This window comes from Convolutriloba macropyga, chromosome 11, assembly GCF_964194025.1.
Source record: "Convolutriloba macropyga chromosome 11, txConMacr16.3, whole genome shotgun sequence".
Taxonomy (NCBI): domain Eukaryota; kingdom Metazoa; phylum Xenacoelomorpha; order Acoela; family Convolutidae; genus Convolutriloba; species Convolutriloba macropyga.
Genome location: NC_134478.1, coordinates 9,789,958 through 9,812,833, shown reverse-complemented (window position 1 = coordinate 9,812,833; position 22,876 = coordinate 9,789,958). Strand labels below are relative to the sequence as shown.

The following is a 22,876-nucleotide window of genomic DNA, read 5'->3' as shown; positions in this document are numbered from 1 at the left end:
TTCGCATCTAAGTACAGGGTAACTAAACTGTACAAGATTTTGAATCAGGTTTATTCTGCGCAGATCTTAAATCGGCTGCTTCAAAAGATGTAATAATACTTTTTCATTGACATTAAAACTATAGTCATAACTCAAAAGATTCTATTTTGTTTTCATATTTTGAGAAGCGCTTGTTTCTAATCAAAAGTATTATTAAAATGCGAAACCTTGGTACCTCTAAGTAACAACTTAAAACCACAGCAGTATTGATCTTTTTGTCTGTTTGCTAAATTCAGAATTGATCGAGAAATTGGATTAGATAAGTAAGTGCTTTCACAACTACAGACTCTGGTGGCAGTCAATCAAACCGATGAGAAAGCAAGTCAATTTTTCAAAGCAAGGTCAAGGAAGCCGAAAAATTTGGTGATAGCCATATTTTATTTTTTTTTCTCGTGCAGGTGTACGCGCGTCGCGGCGTTGCCGCAATAACCAAACCGCGGTTTCCGGATTACATCCCACTGCACATGAGAGGCTTGCGATGGACAGCGGTACGCTGGGGCTCGAAATCACTAGATCTCTTAAAACACCTTTTTTCTCTCTCTGGGTGAACTAGATTACATAATAAAAGCAAATACTATGCGCAGTCGTGAGTGTAACGGCTAACAATATATTGTTTCTGAAAGATTAGATAACTATTACGTGACATTCAGCTTGCTTTCACGTCGGCTTTCTGTTACTTCGGCTTACATTGCGTTCACCTGTATTTGGCAATACAAAAGCTTGGGCGATGCCCTATACAATCTAATATAGTCTATGGTGAACGCCTAGTATTTGCATTTATAATGTATTCCAGTGCAGCATAGAAACAGAATTAATATCATTTTTAAAATATCTACTGATTTCAAACCCCAGTGGACCGCTGTCCATGGCCATGCGTCTCAAGCGTTGTGTGATGTTATCCGAAAACCCTGGGGTGGTTATCGCGGCAAAGCCGTGAAGCACGCACACCGGCCCGCCAAGGACAAATTAAAATGCGGCTATCTCGAAATGTTTTGGCTTCTTTGATCTCATTTTGAAACTTCGGCATGCTTGCTTATCGGCTTACTTGACCGTCACCCCAAATTTAACAGGGGCGATAGATAATAACACAATCGGCACTTTAGATCCGCAATATTAAAAGTATACATTTCAAAACGTGGTATATTCTCTATTTTTTTTTTTAAATCTAACCATCTTTTTTTGCACAAAAATCGTAAACTTTGGAGCAAAATCATTATATTACAATAAAAATAGTAATTTTTTTCTACAGGAACACGGACCCTGAATTGGATGACCCCTACGATTTCTCTTTGAACATCTGGTACAAGTGGTTTGATGAGAAATACCCTCCGGTTTTCCAAACTGCCAAAGAGGATGTGATCGCCAAGGCCATCGAATCTGCTGTGACGTCAGCTGTCATGTAAGAAGCTCTTATTATGCAAAATTTAACAGTTTCACCAAAGCTTAAGGTGTAAATTTACATTAAATTGAACAAAAAATGGATGTTTGTGCCTCTGTCATTCGCGTTGAAATGTGAAATGATACGTTATTGTCACCCCCCCCCCCACGCTATATTGCCATTGTCACCCCCCCCCCCCCCGCCCCGCCATAAATGGTAAATGGGGCTATAATGGTAAAGACTTTAATTTTTCTTGTGAGCACGTTTCTAAGTTTGTGCTGTATCCACAAAATGCAAAATTTGCATAGATTGTCAGGTTGACAACTCAACGCATATTTTCTTAACTCGTGCTTGAGTTTGACACGCTTGTGTTGTAAATCAGATCTAACATTATGTTTTTACTGCTCAATCTACAACTGACCGGACGTATATGATGAAATCCACAGTCAGAAATAAAAGTTTGCCAAAAGTTAGATTATTGCAAAAAAGTGATAATGAAAAATTCTGGTAGAATCTTGCAACAGGATGCATCGTCTTATAAGATTATCTTCCAACATCTTGCAAGATTAACCTTGTTGCAGGAATCTTGCTTGATAACCTTTTGATCTTCACAGGGAATAATTCTGCCTATTGTTTGCCTTCATGATCTTGATAACCAACTTCGAGTTTTGAGGTGTAACATTGATCTCCAAAGTAGGATTGACTCGGATTAATTATTTTTTAGGGACGAAAATGAACCTATAGAGCTGAACTCACTTGACACTATTGAGCACAATATTGAAAACCAGGAGCTGATTGATTGTATGGAAAGAAAGATTGAAGAATTGGGAGAGAGAATCGAACAGAATTTGAAGACCACAACTTACGATTTAGTACAGAGAGCTGCTCTACAGAGAAAAGTTTGTTATCATTTTTTTCTGTACATTTTATGATATTTGAAAAAAACGCACATTGAAAAAAACGCTTAAAAAATATTTGCTATAATGCACATTGGAAAACCAACTTTTAAGCATTTCAGAAGGCAATGATAAATTGGAGTTTATATAAAATATCACAATTAATTTTATTGATATAAACATTATTATCGTGAGTGATAAAAAGCTAGCTTAAATGCTAGGCTATAAGCGATAAATGTTAAAAGATAATTACAACAAGGGGCTCGATAATGTTTGTTTGCATTATGATCCGACCCTGCCCATCCACACCTAAGACTTAATTGTCTACCAAATGAGGGGAGAAAAGAAAATTTGAAAAACGCATAAAACAATCGAAAACAACATAGAAAAAGATTAAAGATTGTTGTAGGAGTTAGAAAAAATTGTAAAAAATGAAACTATTAGATGAATTAAATGATGCCGCTTTAGAGGGCCGAGGAGACCGCTTTAGAGGGCCGAGGAGACCGCTATAGAGGGTTCCATTAATGAGACTACAAGACAAGAAAAATGACAAACAAAAAACAGAACACATTAATCACGGCATATCTTTTTTTCAAAACCCTTAGTAGCAAAGTCAAAATAAAATCAGATAAAACCTAAACTGGGCCAATTAAATTGTTCTTGACAAGAAAGTGGATGGGACCTGTCTTTATTGAGATTACATAATAGGTCGAGAGAGGAACAAAAAAGGAGTAGAGTTCAAAAATCCATCGAAGTCTTTTAAACCAATTAAATCCAAAAGTCATACAAAGCATTAGCTTTCACCTAAAAAATATTACATAGATTCACAAATAACTCTTTTGAAAGCTAATGGGACCTGTCATAAATGGTACTAAGTCAAAATACTACAATATACAAATACTCAAAATAACACAGTATTAAGGCTATATGAACATAACTGATTAACTTGATATGTTCTTTTGCTCCTCAACGGACATCAATGGTGTTTTTTCAAAGGGCCTTTGTCAAAAGACATGAAAAAGAACTATAAGTAGTGACCAGTGTAAAAACCTTACAAAATTTTTTCAAAACAAATTGTGTCAAAAACAAAAGATGTTCAGTTAAAACCGAAACCAATGAAGATATTTATTTTTGCGTCATAAATAATGGGTTAAACCTGTCATTAACGCAACCAAGTTACAACTTACAAAAAATATTAAGAAAAAGAACAAAGCTTGAAAATCTGAGACTGCAAATTAGCAAAGTTTACTGATAATTCTGAAGTGAATAAAATAACTAGCTATTGATTGAAGTCACTGAACAGGTCCCCAAATACCTCTATAGGAAGCTATTGACACCTATCATTGTTCAGAATATGTCATACGACGACAAAAGATACGACAGATACAGGCAAACCAATAATAATTTAATTGAATTTTGCAATAAACTGCTTGTAAAACCATTGAACCCATGAACCGTTTAATCAAAAAATTGTATATGTTCAATTGGTCCCATCAATGCTGATGGAATCTGTCAATGATCAGACCAGACGCCAAAAAAGTCACCAGTATCCGAAAGTCACAAAATTTTTATGAAAACTCGTAATATCAAATTCGTGAAACCGTGAGTTAAAACATAAAACCGTTCAACAGATTAATTTTTGTTTCACTGGAGGGAGAGTGGGAATTTTCAATAATGATTTTAAGCTCTAAGTTGACAGACGTTGCTCTTAGTTGCTTAAACATTGAATAGAATTGAATGCTTTAATTAGTTTAATTTATTGTGCCTTAGAGAGCCGATGAGACCTGTCTGCGCTTGTAATTTTTAGAGTCATTGAGAGCCTTTAATGAGATTATAAAAAGGACTACAGAAACCCAATAACTACAAAACCTATGAAACTCAAAAAGCCACTTATATTTCGTGAAAACAAATTCTTATTACAGCGAAATTCTTATTACAAGTAGATTTCAGTTGAAAACTTTAGATAGATTAACAGGCCATCAAAAAAGACAAAAAACGGTCAGAACTCAACAAGTCGCTAATATTTACAAAAACTGTTTGCGCCTATTATGTAAACAACTAGCCGCTTATTTTGAGTAGCTCAAACAGTTGCAACTCGGCAACGTTAGAAAACATTTTTATGAAAAATTTTAAGGAAAACATTCAAAATGCAAGTCATTTAGCTGCATCTGATAAAAAGTTCTCTCTGATATCGTCACTGTGTCCAACGACTTGTTTCTTACTCCGCCGTAAAGAGCAGTAGAAAATACGCCTGACGACGACTTGTTCTTAGCTTCTAATACTATTCCAGCGCGCTTATAATCATCATCAAAATTTTGCTTCTAATTGAACACGAAAAGTCTGGAAAGTGTGATCAGATCTGAAAAACAAAACAGCGCCGAAGTACAACTCTGATTTTTTCGAATTTTTAAAAATGAAGAGTGCAGCAATTTAACCTAGATCAGTTTACACTTTTTGTGCGCATGAAAGCTGAATAATTTGAATAAATTAAACTCTAAAGGTTACAAAAACAACCTTTTATTTTGTCAGAGAAAGTGTTGGGAGTATCGGACACAAACTTATACGCATTGGAGAAAATTACTTGTACTTTTGGACCAAAAAATATGCCGTTTTTTTCGGCAGATAAAAACGAAAACTCCTTAGCGCTATTTAGGGATATAAGTTTAATATAATTTGAAACACACTGTCAAACACACACACACACACACACACACACACACACACACCACATGTATTACATACACAAACACGTTCACAAAAATACAAAACCCAATACCTAAAACCAAAAAATTTTTAAAAAATTATCTTTTTGGCTCCTGATCTTTATTCATGATTCTTCTCCGCTCAATTAGGTCTGCCCCGTTTTTTGTAAATATTTAAGTCTAGACCGGTTGAGGCAATTGTATCTGTGATTGTTATTTGAGCACTAAACTTTGAAATCAAACTTTTTCGAAAATTTTGTGTCATCTTTGATAGAGATAAAAATTTCATGTTTTTGAAATCTTGCAGATGTGTTACCAGCTACCAGCGACAATTGAAATACATTATTTTGCTTTTGGCTAAGTTTGAAGCCGCCATTTGTAACAATAAAATCTAAGTTTTCTTTTTTTTATGATTTCTGTGTCTCAATTTGTGTTTAACATTTAAAAGAACAAATTTTCTCAGACTATTTCTCTCTTTCTCTCTCATACTGTCATAACCCACCAATTGCACACCTACGCACTCACATACATGCACCCCCCACAGGCGCAGGCAGGCAGACACACACGGGCAAATAAAAACCTCGACACAAAACAAATATATATATTTTTTAATTTTCTTTTTGCAACTTATCTTTACACATGGTTCGCATCATGCATTTATGTCTGGCTGGTTTTGACTCAGTTTGAACTACTTGAGGCAATTGTGTTGTTAATTGTAAAATTTGTGCCAAAAATTGAAATGAATTTTTGAATTTGTTTTCCAAAATTTTGACATTTTTGATTTTCACGAGCATAATTTGCCAATTCGTTATTTCACAATCTCACAATTGCGTTAACAGTTTGATTTAGGAGCCAGAATTCTGCTCTCTAACGGATTTAAAATTGCAGTTTATGGCAAATATTAAATATTAAGTAATGTTTCCTTTTGGGCTTTCACAGTTTTTGCACTCTTCCTCTACTTTAACATGTAAGGGAACGTTAAATGCTGTCCTTGAAGGCTCTTTTTAGTAGCGTTGAAGACACGGGGTTGTTTGTAAAGTTTACGTTTCTAACTTTTCACTCTGCGCAATTTTTTTGAATGAATCGAAATTTTGAATAATTTTTGTGAACTGAAAAAGAAAGGAAACATTTTTTTCATCCTTCAAAATACTCATCTTTGTTTCTGATATGAGGACTTTCACACTCAATCAACTATTTATTTGTTGAATTTTGGGGAAACGCCAATAGTCTGGAAAAGATCAATTCGATGAGCAATTTCAACAAACAGGAGTAAAAAATAGTTTTCCTCTGAAAAATGATTATGAGCCTTTGTTGTGAGCTTTTCAACATGGCTATCAAGGTTCTCTCTAACTCTCTCAATTTCTTCTGTGTTGCATTAAACTAGATGAGGTAACTTCGTAAAATCTGCTCTGACAGCATAGGAAAAATAAATCAAGCAGTCAACAAAAGATTTCCCTCACTGCTTTTCATTGTTGAATTTGGTTGATGTGATGTTCATTCCATGAAACCGTCTTTTTACCTCTCCGAGTTTTTCAAGATATTGAAATGGTTAGTTCTTTTTAAATAAAAAGAATCGCTAGCAGAATTAACGATAGAATATTGAAAGGACTACATTTTTCTGCTTTTAGTTTTACATTTTCGAACCTGATTTTTGCTTTATTGAGTGCTCTCAGTTGCATGAAGTTTTATGTTCCCTAAAAATCTGCTTGATACACAGAAAACTTGGTTCCTACAATAGTTTTCAATCAGCAGAAAACAGAGGCAGAGAAAAATTTAAACAAAATTTTGAGAACAAATGCAAACTAATTGATTTTTTCCCGAAATTTTTGGTCAAATTTATAATCTTTAATTTTTATTTCGATTTTCCCTTCGAAATTTTGAAGCGATCCACCTTCTTCAAAATTCTGATATAAATCAAAACTAGATTGCGATGGCTAAAAAATGGTGTTTTTCGTTTTTCTCTACCCTGCATAAATGAGAACTGAGAGTTTGACTGAAGAAAAAAGCCAGCCTCGCATATATATTCCCTCATTTTGGTAAAATGTTGCATTAATTACTTCGGTTGTGTTAGAGGTAGGCTCTCGTTTTTGAAAATTTTTTTACAATTTGAAGAACTTCACAATTGAAGAACTTCATTTTTTTTTCTTACCTTTCCAAAGTGCAAATAAAGTGTTGTGAACTTAACTGAAGAAAAAGAAAAGGGCAGGTTAACCTGTTTATTCCCGTATTTCTAAAGAATTGGTCGGGAATAAATTTTATTGTTAATTGTAAATTTTAAAGTGTTTTCGAACGTGCAAGAGGAAATGAGTTACGTGATCGAATGGAATTCTTGCACTGTATGTGAATTTTTCAGCTATCCAGTAATTATGAATCTCAACTTTCAAAAATTTGAAATATTTTTAGTGCATTTGTATCGTCTGAAATTTCCTTTGGTTTTTCATCAAATTTTGTAATTGAATTCCCAGTTTTTCAGTTTTTGCCCACGTACATTTCTGATTTCAACCTCTAATTTTTGTGATATTTTTCATAATTGATTTTTAAAATTTGAAGTCTCCAATGATGTTTAATGTCAAGAATAAACTAAACATGTGCTATATTGATGAATGAAGCGTGACGGTATTATTTCAGCTGGGCAGAATTAAAGAGTCTTGGTCGGATGTGAACGAAGCCCTGGCACGAGAGGAGAACTATGTCGAGGCATACTGGCACCGACATCTTCTCTTTCTCATCCAGGGAAAACCACACTCGGCCTTGGAGGATCTGGGCATAGTGTGCAAGTTGAACAAGAACCACTCGGGTGCTTTCAGGTCAAGGTGAGATATTAGGTCAACTTTTGGGCAAGTTTGGAAATAATTTTGCACCTGTTCCCGTAGTAGGCTTCAGTATATTATAATAGACCCAGCATTTTATTTTGCCGTTATGGGTAGTATGGATAGGAAAGACGTGTTAAACCTGTTTTCATGAAAAATATTTTAAATAAAGTTGTTCTTTTTTCTTGATCTTAAAGGCATATTGACCTTTTCAAGAAGTAGTTCTGCACGTTGTTTTAAGGACCAAGCCAGATCGACTGTCAAATGAATTGAATTGTTAACCTAAAAATTAACTATCTAAATGTATCTGGTAAAATTTTACCTCAGTAAACAAATTCCACAAAATGGCTGTCTGTGTCTATCTGTAACCTCTCTGACTGAAGCATTCAGAACCCCCTTCCCCACCCCACAAATTACCCCATTGAATAGATGAATATAACGAACTATAATTCATATTTTATAACTTTATAGCTTTATAGTATACATTCATCTAAATATGGCTAACGTCACTTCTTATATGTAAAACTATTATCAATTTGAAACCAAAAAAAAACAAAAAAAAAATAAAACATAGCTGGCAAATTGCCAGAAATTAGCCTTCATAGATTTGTAGTCTCAAAAAGACGGTAAAAAGACAGACCAAAAAAGAAACTTATTCTTTTCATTAAGCGCTGAGATGTTAAATTTTGATTAAAAATCTATATAATTTATTGCTGTTTCTATTTGCTGCTTTAAAATAACCTTCAATTAGAGTGACAAGCACTCATTTGACCTTATCTCTTTGAATTAAAGCAAAGAAAAGTCAATTTTAGAGTGAGGAAGTCATTTTTAAGAGTGAGGTGAGTCAAGTGTGACCAAAAATTTAATCACGCAAATGAACAAAAACTCGCTCCACTAAGAGTGGAAAATGACGTCACGCGCGCAAATCAGTTGAAATTGCATCAACGAATCAAGAAAACGCAGATTTGAAGTGGTTGTGACGTCATATGGTCGTAACAAAAATCATGACGACGAAATAAATAAAACATAGCAGGACAAGTCCTGACGTACAAATCAAAGAATATTCATTGACAAAACAAAAAAATTAGAGCAAGAACGAACTTTGGGTGAATTGGGAAAACATAAAAAATCAGAATAAAAATCAGATTAAAAAAAACAGAAAATCAATGTCAAAATGCTGCATGTGAACAAAAAACCAATCGCGAGAAATGAAAATTTGTTTCACATAAAACTGCCTAGAATGAACTATGAATGGATTGGGAAAACCATTTAGAAAAAAATCCGATTCAAAAAAGTGAAAAAAAACTGTAAAAATCAAAGTGAAATTGCCGCATGTGAACAAAAAACCACTAGCGAGAAAGCGAATTTTTGTTCAAACCCCGTTTTCTCACTCTACTTTAAATTTAGAGCAAAATATTTTCACGCCGCAAAACCACTCGTTTTTTCGCTCCACTTCCTGTTTCGGCGTGACCAAAATCACTACTCCAATTTGACTTCAAAAATCATGAAAATGTGTGAACAGATCTTTAAAAAAAGACAGCGCCCCAATACAATTCAAATTCTTTGAATTGTAAAAAACCAAGAGAAGGCCAATAATAGCCTCAGCTATCGCTTCGCGGCTATTAAAAAAAGATTATTGTGGAAAAATGAACCAGATCCAAGTTCATCCCTTTTTTCTAGAGGTGACATCTTCCGAAGTCTGGGCGATTCAGCGATGGCCATAATCAACTACTCGCAGGCTATAAAACTCAATGACACCGATCACATGGCTTTCTACAACCGGGCAGAGACCTACAGAGAGGTTAGTGTTTAAAGGTGAAGATATTAATCCACAAATTTTTCAAAACGTTATGCTCTTGTATGAGTAACTGAAATTTAAGCTACTGTTGGTTCTGGAAAATATGATGTTAGATGCAGTTTTTACTCAATCATGTTGCTGTACGAAGAGTGTCGGAACTTCGAAGTCTAATCAACAAATGAACTGCTTGTAGCAACTGCTGTAATCGCTGCAAGAACTGCTCCATCTCCGAATTTGATAACTTGACACGTTGATAATTTTTATTTGTTTTGTGTCAGAGAGGCGAGAATCTGTTGGCGAACGAGGACTACGCAATTGCTTCTCGACTGCACCCAAGCATGACAGATGCAAAGTTCAAACATGGTCTCTACTACTTCAACACTGAGTTAGTTTTCCTTTTAATGAAATAATTGAAAAAATGTCTCGACAACTCTTAGAAGGTTGAGAGAGAACAACCTAATGTAAACTGTGCATGCTAAGCTTGACATAGCTTGGCAGGAAGCTCTTCTTGTTCAGCGTATACTTGGCTAAAGAAATGAAGCCTTCCTTAGGGAGCAAGAAAGAACGTGAGACTGGGTTATAAGAGATGCCCAATTTCGAGAGCTTAAGACCAGTTGGTGTAAGTGGGTAGCACACTAGGCTTGCAAGTAAGAAATGATGGTTCGAATCCAATATTGGTCCATTTTCACAGTAGTTGCACCTGCATAAACCCCCTAACAAAAACGCGTCTTTTCTAAAAAATTAACCCTAGTTGAGACCCGATGTGAACAATTCAAGATAAACTTTCTCGTACAAGATTTTTACAAGATTAACTGCAGATCGGAATAGGATTTTTACGCATCCTACAATATATGGGTCTTTTTATAGCAAATAATTATTTCTAAATGTAACCCTTGTACTTTTTGTAAATGTAACCCTATACACGCATGACGCTTGGATAGGGTGCACAGGCGGAAAATATCCACAGAGCTTTGCAATATTGCTGTTCAAAACAATTGTTATCTTTTGCAGGAACTGGCAAGCTGCAGTTTACGACTTCAACGAGATAGTGAAAGTGGATGCTAGTCACTACGAGGCAAGATTGTACAGAGGTCGTTGCTTCTACAAATTGGGCAGCTGGGCAAAAGCATTGGAGGATCTATCCGCAGCTGTCCATTTGAACCCGAATGACTATGTACCTTTCTACTACAGAGGGTGCTTACTAAGAAAGTTAGTCTAAATTACTTCCGATCAATTCCCATTGGGACCTTTTCTGCTTTGCTCCCCCATCTAGTATTTCTTATGCCCCCAGTTACAAATTATGCGTTGCTATATATCATGATACCACGTAAAAAATAGCACGTGGGCCTGGGAGCGTAAAAGATAGATACCCACTAAGCTTGGGGGGGGGGGGGGGCAGAAGAGAATCTCCCTCTATTATGACCTTCCCTCGAAACACTCACGTGCAAGTTTTAAAATGCTATACCGCTGCAGAGCCATATTCAAGAGTGGTCACTCTCAAACGGAAGAAAGGATGCATTTGTTGGTTAGTTTTCAATCAACTATCTCAAAATTCAATCAAATTTAAAAGGGCTTATTTCTAGACAATACCCACAAGCTGCCCTGCAAGACTTCAGTGTATCTCTGCTGTTGGATGACTCTTATGACAATAGGTTCTCTTTTCTCCATCGAGGAATCCTCTACATGTCATTAGACAGGTAAATTTGCATTCTCTGCTTTTGTTACGAACTCTTTTCAAATATCAGTAAACTTCCCCCCCCCCTCTCGAAAAAAAGAAAACCATAAATCGAAAAACTGAAAGGTGTCTTAGCCTCAAAATGGCCAAAAATTGAAATATATCTGATAGCTTACAGAAATAGCTGCTATTGTTTCTTAGAGCTGCAGCATCTGCAAATACTTTTGCAGCATCAAGATTCCGAATAACAAAATTTATGATCCACAATGATGAGAAAAAAAATGTTTTGAGTATTTTTTTGCTACACCCTAGTGATTGATGAATCGAAACACTTGCAAGAATCTTGAAGGTTTTCTTGTAAGATCTTGCAAGAGAATGCATGTGGCTTCCATCTTCTTGCAAGTTTTTCGATTCACTTGCAAGATTCTTGCAAGAGTTTTTCGATTCGGTTGCAAGAAACTTGCAAGTCTTTAAATTCCATTATCTGGTTGCAGTTGGCGAAAGGTTGAGTTGAAATTTGAAGGTCATAGATTGTTAGCTGATATTGGGTCTTTTTCTCAAGTCAATTTAAAAACCGACTTTTTGAGACATTTGCAGTATGGTTTGTTTTTTCCTCCTCCTTTTTCCTGGGATTGGGACCCGAAGTGGCGGAGTTATGGGAGAAACGAACTATAGGCGAAATGAGTAAGAAAATCTAGGCCACAAACTCTCCAGAACAAGACAAAACAACATAAGTTAAAACTTGTCAAATTCTTGCAAGATTTCATATTCAAAAAGGTATTTAGTGAAAAAGTCAATTAGAACAAGTTCTGCTAATTAATAGCCGCCTCAGCTTCTCAGCGGACTGTTATAGCGCTTCTATTTTTTACAATTCAAAAAATTTGAACTTTATTGGGGCGCTGTCTTTTTTCAAGACTTTTCACACATTTTCATGATTTTTGAAATCAAATTGGAGTAGTGATTTTGGTCACACCGAAACGGAAAGTGGAGCCAAAAAGCGATTGGTTTTGTGGCGTGAAATTTTTTGCTCTTCTTTTAAAGTAGAGTGAGAAAACGGCGTTTGAACAAAAATTAGCTTTCTCGCTAGTGGTTTTTTGTTCACATGCGGCATTTTGACATTGATTTTCTGTTTTTTTAATCTGATTATGTTTTTTTCCCAATTCATTATGTTTTTCCCAATTTTTTATGTCTTTTTATGTTTTTCCCAATTCACTCAAAGTTCGCTCTGGCTCTTTTTTTGTTTTGTCAATGAATATTCTTTGACAATTACGTCAGGACTTGTCCTGCTATGTTTTTTTACTTCGTCGAATGAAAAGTTTTCCGCTTTACCTTAGTTCACAGCTTGTTCAACATTTTGTCTTAATTGGAGTGATTAGAAGTGTAATTTAGGTGTTTTCCGATTCTTAAATTTGAGCTTTCTTTTTTGAAAAAATTTAACTTGGTTTCTAAGATTATTATCTGCCGTTTGCTTTCGCGATCTTTTTTCAGATTTGAATCATGAATCATTTGAGGGCTATTGATAACCTTGTCAGCGTTGTCAGACTATCGGGTTTTTGACCACATTAATTATTTCTGACTTTTAAACGTTACCAAACGTTTTCAATAATATAAAATTTTGCTGCATTTTGTTTCTCTTGTTGACAGTGGTTTAAGTTTCACCAACTTTTAGAGCAGACCTGGAAAGCTAGTGAGTTAATGGTTTAATACAAAAGTTAGTGGCTTCCGTTGCATTGACGGTTTTGTCAGTGAAGTTCTGACGCTTCGAGTCGCTTCCGGAATTCTTCCGGCTATGTTTTTTTTTAGATCTGTTCACACATTTTCATGATTTTTGAAGTCAAATTGGAGTAGTGATTTTGGTCACGCCGAAACAGGAAACGGAGCGAAAAAGCGAGTGGTTTTGCGGCGTAAATTTTTTTGCTTTAATTTTAAAGTAGAGTGAGAAAACGATGTTTGAACAAAAATTCGGTTTCTCTGTAGTGGTTTTTTGTTCACATGCGGCAGTTTCACTCTGATTTTTACTATTTTGTCGATTTTTTGGATCGGATTTTTTTCTAAATGGTTCTCCCAATCCTTTCACAGCTCATTCTAGGCCTAGTTTTTTTTAATTAAATTTTCATTTCTCGCTAGTGGTTTTTTTGTTCACATGCGGCATTTTCACATTGATTTTCTGTTTTTTTAGTCTGATTATGTTTTTTCCCAATTCATTATGTTTTTCCCAATTTTTTATGTTTTTTTTATGTTTTTCCCAATTCACCCAAAGTTCGCTCTGGCTCTTTTTGTGTTTTGTCAATGAATATTCTTTGACAATTACGTCAGGACTTGTCCTGCTATGTTTTTTTACTTCGTCGAATGAAAAGTTTTCCGCTTTACCTTAGTTCACAGCTTGTTCAACATTTTGCGTGAAATCTTTTTGACTTCTCTAGGCTATTTTCACTCTTCTCTCATTCTGCTAAAAGTGTTTTTGGACAGCAGTTGCTCAGCAAAGCAATTCAAAATGAACAGAGTCAGTATCAAAAAGCGAAATCAGAAATAGAAACGGGATAAACCCATAAAGCCCAATTTTAGATGCCCGTTACTTAAACTTTGTTCTTAGTTACCATCCCTAATGCTTATCGGTATTGATACTAGCCCCTGTATCGCCTCACTACGAAACAGAAGTGTGTTCAGCTCCTAAATTACATCAAAATTGTTCGCACTTTATTATTGTTTGTGTACAAAAATCATTTTTTCATCACTTTGTTTTCTCTTCTTTCAATCCCAATCTTGGTTATGGGAATCAACGGCGGCTATTTTCCGACAGTCTGCCGGATATGTTTCAAATTATTCAAAGAGTCAAATCATTTGGTTTTCAGTTTTTTTATACCAAACATACTAAAAAATCCAGAATTTAAAAGCTTGCAAGATTCTTGCTAGGTTTTGAATTCGGGCTAACAATTTTTACATGGATTTCAGTTTTGTAACTAGTTTAATAAACAAAAATTTGCTTCAAAATTGTTTTCTAAACTATTAGTACCCTGATTTATTTTTGCCTGGATTGATAGCAAGAATCTTGCAAGTTTTGAAGCATCTTGCAAACTTCTTGCAAGATTTGAATCCGCTCATCACTAGGGTACGCTGTAAAGTGACATTAAGTCCCGTGCGCCTAAAAAGCGTCTTGATGAAAGTTCTTTTCTAATATGAAAGCTCTCCCGTCTTAAAACTATTGACCATATTTTCAGTGCTACTTTCATAATTATATATTAGTATTCATTAGTATTCAGGATGTTTTAATTGACACAATACTATTTTGAAATGGTTTCCGCTAATTTCACCTCTTTTGACTCGAGGAAATCAGTTGGCCAAATTAACAAATTACTGCAGATAAAATTTGCACGGGTTTGACCAAGCGTTTTACCGATGCGACTATTGATGACGTCATAGCCATAAACATGAACAATTAAATGCCATTTATAAGTTTTAACATTCTGACATCCCGACGAGACGACCCAGATTTATTTTTAGTCACGATCGTTTTGAATCGATTTGACCTCTTTAGACACGAGGACGCCTTAGTTGACTTCGCCTCCGTTCTCCAATTGGACAAGAACTTAGCGTGTGCCCATTGCAACATAGGTGTGATCCACTTGACCAAAACTGAATTTCTGGACAGAGCTGTGAGACATTTCACAGACGCTGTGAAGAGCGAACCCAGCTATACCAGAGCATACATATGTAGGGCGCAGGCATACGAGAAAATGAAAAATGTTAGTCAATTCCTAACTTTCTTCAAAAATTTTTATAGAAAAAAATATTTGATTGAGTTGTTAATAGCCGCCGTCATCCTCTCAAGCGCAATTAGTTAGGCGCTCTTTTCTAATTACCTTTTGATCACATTTTGCTTTCTACATAAGTCCCGATTTTCACGTTTGACTTCTGACTTACTTCACTCACTGATTGAACTTAATGGATTTTAAATTCTTTCACGTACTGAATTACGTTATGTAGTGAATACGGTCAATGTCAAATGTGCAAAATCAAAAGAGACTGAATGAACCGATAAAGCCCGGTCATTTAGTCATAGTGCATTAGGTTATCAAAGTTAATTGAAGCGATTGCTAGCGGGCATTAGTATTATGCTTAATAGTGTTCAGTTTAGAAGCTGAATTAAGTGTAATTTTAGAATCTAACCGAATATGCAGAATTTGCACACCAAATAAAAAATTTTGACACTTCAAGTGGTTCAACGGCTGCTATTTTCTAGCAGTTTGCAGTGTTTGGTTATTTCTGCTTGCTGATTGATGGTCCGTAATCTGGTTTTTCAAGGAAAACAGACACCGCAAAAATCCTTTGGTGAAAAAATAAATCCTTTATAGAAAAAAATCGTGTTTGACTACAAAGGCAATTTGAGGTGAAGGATTCTGTATTCATCAGAGTTTCTATTACAATAGCCAACTGCATTCGGCAGATGGGGAATATACAGTAGTAAACGTAATCAGTCAACTTACCTAACTCAGTAAAATGACTTTAGAACTTTAAAACCTAAGTTTAATTTGAATTAGTTAAAAGTCAAAGGAACTCGTGTGTTGAGGGTTCATTATAAAAATGCTTCTGCGGAGTAAAATTTATTAAGCCTTATTAATTTACAGCTGAATTTGGTTACATAGCTGAGCTTCGTCGATAGCTTCTTCAACTCAATATCTGTATTTGTCACAATGCATCATATCATATATAAGACAAATTTCATATACAGAATGATAAATTGCATTTTTGACAATTGTTTCGCTGTTTGTTGTCATAAAATCTAATCGAAGATTTGATTGTTGCCCCTTTTTTCATTAGTTCTCCTGTCTTATCACCTAGTATCATTCTTGTGAGTATCATCGGTTGCTAATGAGGCATAAATGAAACTAATTGGGTCTTTGAGTGTATGGCTAGTGGTAATCTCTCAGTCTCCTTAATGGCAATTCTCATCGGTCACTAAATGGCTAAATGAACGAATTTAATGTTTCAGTTTTTAATTTTTTCTTTGACTTATTCCCTTTTGGTTTTCCAAAAATATTAAATTTTTGAGTTTTATTCGTTTTTGCTGTACTTATTGCTCTTCTTATTATTTTAGTCTCATTGATGGCAGGATCAATTGGTTTCTATTGAGTAGAAAGTGAATTTAATTGTTCGCTAGGTTTCATGGCAATCGTTTTTAAGATTCTTACACCTGCGTTCCGAAAAATAAAAGTTTTTTTTTATTCTTAAGTGCTTTTGATTTTCTTATGATCTTACGCTCAAATTACGCTAAAAGTTCGAGATTACGCTAAAAGTTCGAGGCATTAGATAAAATTAGATAAAATTACGCTAAGAGTTAGATAAAGTTAGATAAAAAAATACATAAAATTACAATAAAATTAGATAAAATTACGCTAAAATTAGATAAAATTACGCTAAATTAGATAAAATTACGCTAAAAGTTGAGCCATTAAATTAGATACAATTACGCCAGACTAGAAGGCCAATAAAAATTAATGTTGTTTTTGAGACTGATCGATAAGACCACAAGAAAAACAAAAACACTTAAGAATAAAAAAATAAACTATTTTTCGGAACGATTTGTTACGATTCGGAACGATTTGAATGAGATGCCATTTGTTTCTAAAAGATTAAGTGAATTTGTGAATCTTACCTTTATCTGTAGTTCTATTGTCCCTTTTTCAGCCATTAGAACTCCCAAAAACATTCCGTGCCTTTTAAAGGTAAATGACATGCTGTGGTTAAAGAATTCAGCCTGTTGTTATTATGTTCTCTAAATTTGCCCCACTGGTTTTCAAAGCTTCTGATTTTGCCAATTTTTATCGTTTTTTGCCCTTTTTTGCTCTGTCTTTGCTTCCCATAATATTTTTGTATTATGTACTCAACCTACTTTTCGCGCCTATTGAGTCAGAGGCTTTGTTAACTGTCTTAGTTTGATGTTGCTGTAAACATATTAATTATCGAGTCATGAGTTAATTCTAAAGCAGAGTAAGAAAATGGTGTTCGAACAAAAATTTGCTTTCGCGCTAGTGGTTTTTTGTTCACATGCGGCAATTTCACTTTGATTTTTACAGTTTTTCAATTTTTTGGATCGGATTTTTTTCTAATTTGTTTTCCCTATCCGTTCATGGTTCCTTTTAGGCCTAGTTTTTGTTTGAACTATATTTCAATTTTTCGCTCGTGGTGTTTTGTTGACATGCGGCATTTTGACCTTGATTTTCTGTTTTTTTTATTTTTTTGATCTGATTTTTTTAGAACTGGTTTTCTCAATTCACTCATTGTGCGTTCTAGGTCTAGTTTTTTGTTTTGTCAATGAAAATTCTTTGAATTGCACGTCAGGACTTGTCCTGCTATGTCTTTTAATTTCGTCAACAGGATTTTTGTTCCAACCGTCGGACGTCACAGTCACTTCAAATCTGTTTTTTGATCATTCGTTCATGCCATTTCAACTGAATTGCGTACGTGACGTCATTTTTCACTCTTAGTTGAGAGTGTTTTGTTCATTCGCGTGATTAAATGTTTGGTCACTTGTGACTTACCTCTCTCTGATAAATGACTTCCTGACTAGTCCAATTTAAAATGTGAATTTTGTCATGCCAACGCAGTAAAGAAATCCAAAAAGAGCGAGTGGACTCAAAAGCTGCTAGTTAGTTTTTGAAAATAATTTTGTTCACATGCAGCAATTTGACATTTGGTTCACAGCTTTTTTAGATTTTTTCTTTTTTACAAATGATTTTTAAGACAATCCCTAGGCATTTGGGAGGCTGATATTTGGTTTCACTAATGAAAGTTCTTTAAATTGTGACCTAGAACTTGTCATGTTGCGGTTTTATAATTTTCGTTACGTTTGGTTCTTGTTTTTGTTAATTTATCACTTTTTTACGCCTCTCATCTGACTATTCTTACTTGCGGTTTCTAACGATTGAGTTTTACTATTCGTTTTCCAAATCAATTTTCAAAATCAATAGAAAATACAGTTTGTGTAAAAGAGGTGGGATGAGTCAGTAAAATCATGTCCTGAAGACGAATTGTATCATTTTTTTGGAGTTCATTTGAGCAACAACTAAATCTATATCGAAAACTATATGCCCTAGCAAATATATGAACAATACTATTTTTTGACACTTTGGGACGTCGATTTTTTTGCTGGCATCTGTTCCATAGATCTCGCGGAGTCATTTGGTGCTATTTTCCTGCATAATGTCAACCATGGTTGTTATTCCCCTTTTCATTGATCCTATTGAAGAAAAGGCGCTCATTATTAATTGAACACGGTTTAACTTTTCTCCGTTCCGCAAACATCAATATTTTTTTAAATTTTTCCCGCACTTTGTTTAATTCTTTCATTTTCTCCTTTGTATATAGTAATTTGATTTAGTACAAGTTAGCCCTGTTGGACTTTACCCGTGCCATTCACATGCAACCCAATAACCACCACCTGTGGGTGTACAGGGGCAACATACTTCTGAAAATGGGTAGGAGAGAAGAGGCTGCTTTCACTGTGAAACAGACTTGCGTAGTTGCAGACATGGCCAAAGTTGACATTCAACAACAGAGTATGATATACAGCTTCCTCCGAGACCACAGCAAGGTTTGTGTTGCTGTTATTTACTGTTTATTTTAGAATACCGCTTTTAGACGAGTACATGACAATTTACCCAATTCCATTTTAACCATTGCCATAATACCTAACTAATAAGTTTAACATGGGGTAAAACAAAATTTACATTGGGTAAATTGTCCTGACACCCTTTTTGTCGTATCAAGTTAATAATAGATTGAAACGAGACCGAAGATGGCGTGAAACCATTGATTCAGGTGTGTTAAAAGCGGTAATCATATGTACTTAATTTAGAAAAGCGCGCGATTTTGGTCGGGTTCAATTCCATTTCAATCTATCTACAGGATTGTGGGACTAATAGACAGTACTAATGGACAGTTCTGCTTGTATTGCAAAATAAACTATAAAAGTAAAGTATATAAATTGATTGCTCTCGAAGAAAGATTCATGAAATAGTGGAAGTCTCTATAGCTGTTTTTTGCTTAGTTTGTGTGCCTTTTGTGTATTTCCAGTTTTAAGTAAAAATTTTTGGAAGCAGTTTTAAGATCGTTTTATGACGTTTAAAATTTCAGTTTACCTTCTGTCGACACTTGATTGAGGTTGAACTATCGTCAGTCTTATAAAGCTGTGAAGCTAACGAACGCTTCAATTGTCAATGTTCAAATTTGAAAAAATTAAGATAGGAGCGTTTTGATGTACATTTATATGTCTGGAGTTTTTCAAACGCTCCCAATGCTGTGCAACTTTTGATTTTGCCTAAATTTTTTTTCGAGGCAATTATTGAAAATTGGTTTTGTTTTGCGATCGCGCTAGTAATAAAAAATTGGTTTGATAAAGTTTGATATTTAGTCATAGATAGACCTACGAGAATTTTAGTTTTCAGAAAAGGGCAGGATTTAGAATCAACAATTGGAGGGAAGCTCTTGATCTAGAAAACATTGCAGTGGATCTTGCAACAATTTGTCAGAATAGCTTACTTCGATGTGTACAGAATAGAATAACCATTTGCTTTGCTAACTGCTTTGGTACCATGATTCCCCAACGGCTTCTCGGAAATTTTTTTTAATATTTAAAACCAACCGAAAAAATTGTAACCGTTTTTGGGGATCAAAATTTTGAAAGATGATTAGCAATGTTTGAAACACTATCAATATTTCGGAAGTACATTTGAGCCAGCTTAAGGTTACAAGAAATGACTTTTGTCACAATTTTTTCTGTGCATTTATCATAGAACGCCAAAAACCTATATAAAATTTTCTTGGAACATCTTATTTGTTTTAATGATTTTGAGATAAGTTCTCGTAAAAATTTGGCGAGTTTTTTTAGATTTGCTTGTATTTTCGTTTTTTTGTCTTCTGAGCAATAGGTTTGGCTAGTGAGAGGACAATTGTTGTCTCTACGCACGCGTAAGTGATTTTATAGCGTTTTAGTCATGAGTTTATTGTTTTTATGACTTTCACCCTTGTGTTCCCGGGAGGTAGTTTTGAATTTTCGACTATTTCCTTTCTCGTTTTATTATGATTGAATCTGATCAAAGACAGGCGCCATTTACTTGCTGGTATTAACTTGCCCTGATGTTGTTGTCCCAACTAATGGGTTTCTGGAAACTTTTTGCGCCATAAAAAGTGTGATTCTGTTCAACATATGTTTTTTTGTATGATTTTAACGTAATTATAATTCAAAGAAAATGAAATTATCTTTTATTCAGAATGTTTTCGATTCCGTTTTTTTGCTTAGTTTTGCGTCATATCTTGCTCACTATCAAATGTTGATGTTCGTTTTATGTCTTTTCTTTTCTTTGGATTTTATTTGGACCTTTGGACCTTTGCTTGTATCTTCTTCCAATCAGTTGTCTTCTAGATATTAGCGACGACCACCGGATTACGCGTCAAAGAGAGACCTCTTGCTAAATTTTCTAACTCGGTTGCTGAATTTAAGTTTTGACGTCATTTATCTCTGCATGCTGAATACATTTTTGATCGAGCGCACTTGATAAATCTTATTTTTGAAGTCAACATCTAAATGAGTTCAATAGGGGTTAACCAAGCTGGATCATTAGAAACTTTGTTTTATGAAAGACCTTAATGTTTGAAGTTTGGTTTCAAAATCGTATAGAAGTTGACGTCAGAATGCAATTTTTGTTGTTGTTCATTTTAGTGAAAGAAAAATCATCCAGACTGATTTGGTAGATATTTAATCAAGATTGCGGATGAGGGGGGTCGGGACATTATGTGCAAATCCATATCAGTGGGCCTCCTTGTATAAGTATAACAGTAAAAATCAGCGTGTATCATTTCTGTCGATTTTTCGTGTGCTTTATAGACGGTAGCGGCTCTTACCCAGACAGCCAGGATTAAACCAACAGGACCAGTGTTGTTCCTTCTGGGTAAAGCACAAATGCAGGCCTCACTTCTCCACGATGCCATTAGAAATTTCAACCAAGCCCTCGAAGTTATGGTTAGTTAGAGTCAATCCTTTTGACTGATTTCGCGTCCAGAAAGATCTTAAATTTGCAGACGTGATTGTTTCTTCGCTCAAATAGTTTAATATACACAGAATTTTCAACTGAATCATGTTTAAAAAAGTTAATCAGACGCTTTTTTATGATTTTCTTTATTCAACAATTAGAAGCTTCTTTTTTTTCGCTATTGTATTAACTTTAATTACAAAAGTCTTGTTCCTATTAAGGTTTCAAAAAGTTTAATTTAAAAAATTTATCGAATAAGGACTTGTACAACTATGTCGGATGCGATGAAACTTTTCATTGGGTCAATAACAGAAGAGCTTAAAAAATGTTTGGACAATTTTACAATTCTATCGAGCGTTGAAAATTTAATTTATTAATAGCCGCCTCATCTTCTCAGCCGGCTATTATAGCGCTCCTATTTTTTTTTACTTCGTCGAATAAAAAAATGTTTCGCTTTACCTCATTTTTGCCGCTTTTTCAACATTTTGCGTGAAATCTTTTTGACTTCTCTAGGCTAGTTTCTCTCTTCTCTCATTCTGCTAAAAGTGATTTTGAGCATCAGTTGCTCAGCAAAGCAATTCAAAATGAACAAAGTCAGTATAAAAAATTGAAGTCAGAAGTAGAAACGGGATAAACCCATAAAGACCAATTTTAGATGCCCGCTATTTGAACATCGTTCCTATAAGTCTTAGTTACCATCTCTAATGCTTATTGGTATTGATAGTAGCCCCCTGTAGCCTCTCTCTAAGAAACAGAAGTACGTTATGTTCAACTACGAAATGCCATCAAATTAAATCGGACTTAAAAAATGTTTTTGTACAAAAATTTTTTTTTTCAAAATCTTCTATTCTGTCAATCCGAATCATGCTTATTGGAATCAACGGCGGCTATTTTCCGGCAATCTGCCGGGTATGTTTAAAAGTTAGTTTTTAAGTGCTCTAGAAATATGGAAGCTATTATTGTAAACTTGCTTTGCAATTCGTTATTTTCCGTGTTTGCCTCTGTTGTTGTTGTTTTTTTAACATGAAAACGCTAATATTTACTTTTCAAGCGCTCATTCCAAATTTCATCAATTCTGTCTCCTTGTTTGAAGAGATTTCGTCTCTAGGTTCCCTGGCACCACAAGGAGAAGGTTCCGAAAGAGACGGCAGATGTTTACATCAGTCTGGGTATGGCCCATCTCCAAGTGGGACAGGAACAGGAAGCCCTCAGTGCATTCAACAGTGCCATCAACATCAAACCTAAGAACCCCGAGGTTTGGTCATCTTCACAAAAATTTACAGCCCGGATATTAGTCGCAAACTATTTCAGAGCTGAATCATTATCTTAGCATATTAACTGGAAAACTCAGTTCTGAATCAGCATATGTGCAGTTCATTTAAACGCATTTATGATCATGACAAATCCGGAAAAACTTTTAAATCAAAGTCGATCTTTACCATGATCATAAAAAATTCGTGTGGAGTGGAAATTTTCGAAGATAATAGAAAAGACCGAGCTAGCGAGCTTTTTAAGTCATGCAATTTGTGGAATTGTGTTTTCTATCCCCG

The 22,876-nt window shown here is 34.9% G+C and overlaps 1 protein-coding gene across 2 annotated transcripts in view; it reads left to right on the top strand.

Moving 5' to 3' along the window:
- The window catches only part of LOC142349944 (uncharacterized), a 155,679-nt gene that overhangs the window by 101,146 nt on the left and 31,657 nt on the right, over positions 1 to 22,876 (top strand). For both annotated transcript variants that reach the window (XM_075401803.1, XM_075401802.1), the window contains exons 24-34: positions 1,289 to 1,438; positions 2,142 to 2,316; positions 7,644 to 7,828; positions 9,506 to 9,626; positions 9,902 to 10,008; positions 10,635 to 10,832; positions 11,207 to 11,320; positions 14,834 to 15,041; positions 18,677 to 18,889; positions 21,182 to 21,316; positions 22,435 to 22,581. In XM_075401803.1, coding sequence (XP_075257918.1) covers positions 1,289 to 1,438; positions 2,142 to 2,316; positions 7,644 to 7,828; positions 9,506 to 9,626; positions 9,902 to 10,008; positions 10,635 to 10,832; positions 11,207 to 11,320; positions 14,834 to 15,041; positions 18,677 to 18,889; positions 21,182 to 21,316; positions 22,435 to 22,581 — 1,753 coding nt within the window. The remainder of the gene's footprint in view (positions 1 to 1,288; positions 1,439 to 2,141; positions 2,317 to 7,643; positions 7,829 to 9,505; positions 9,627 to 9,901; positions 10,009 to 10,634; positions 10,833 to 11,206; positions 11,321 to 14,833; positions 15,042 to 18,676; positions 18,890 to 21,181; positions 21,317 to 22,434; positions 22,582 to 22,876) is intronic.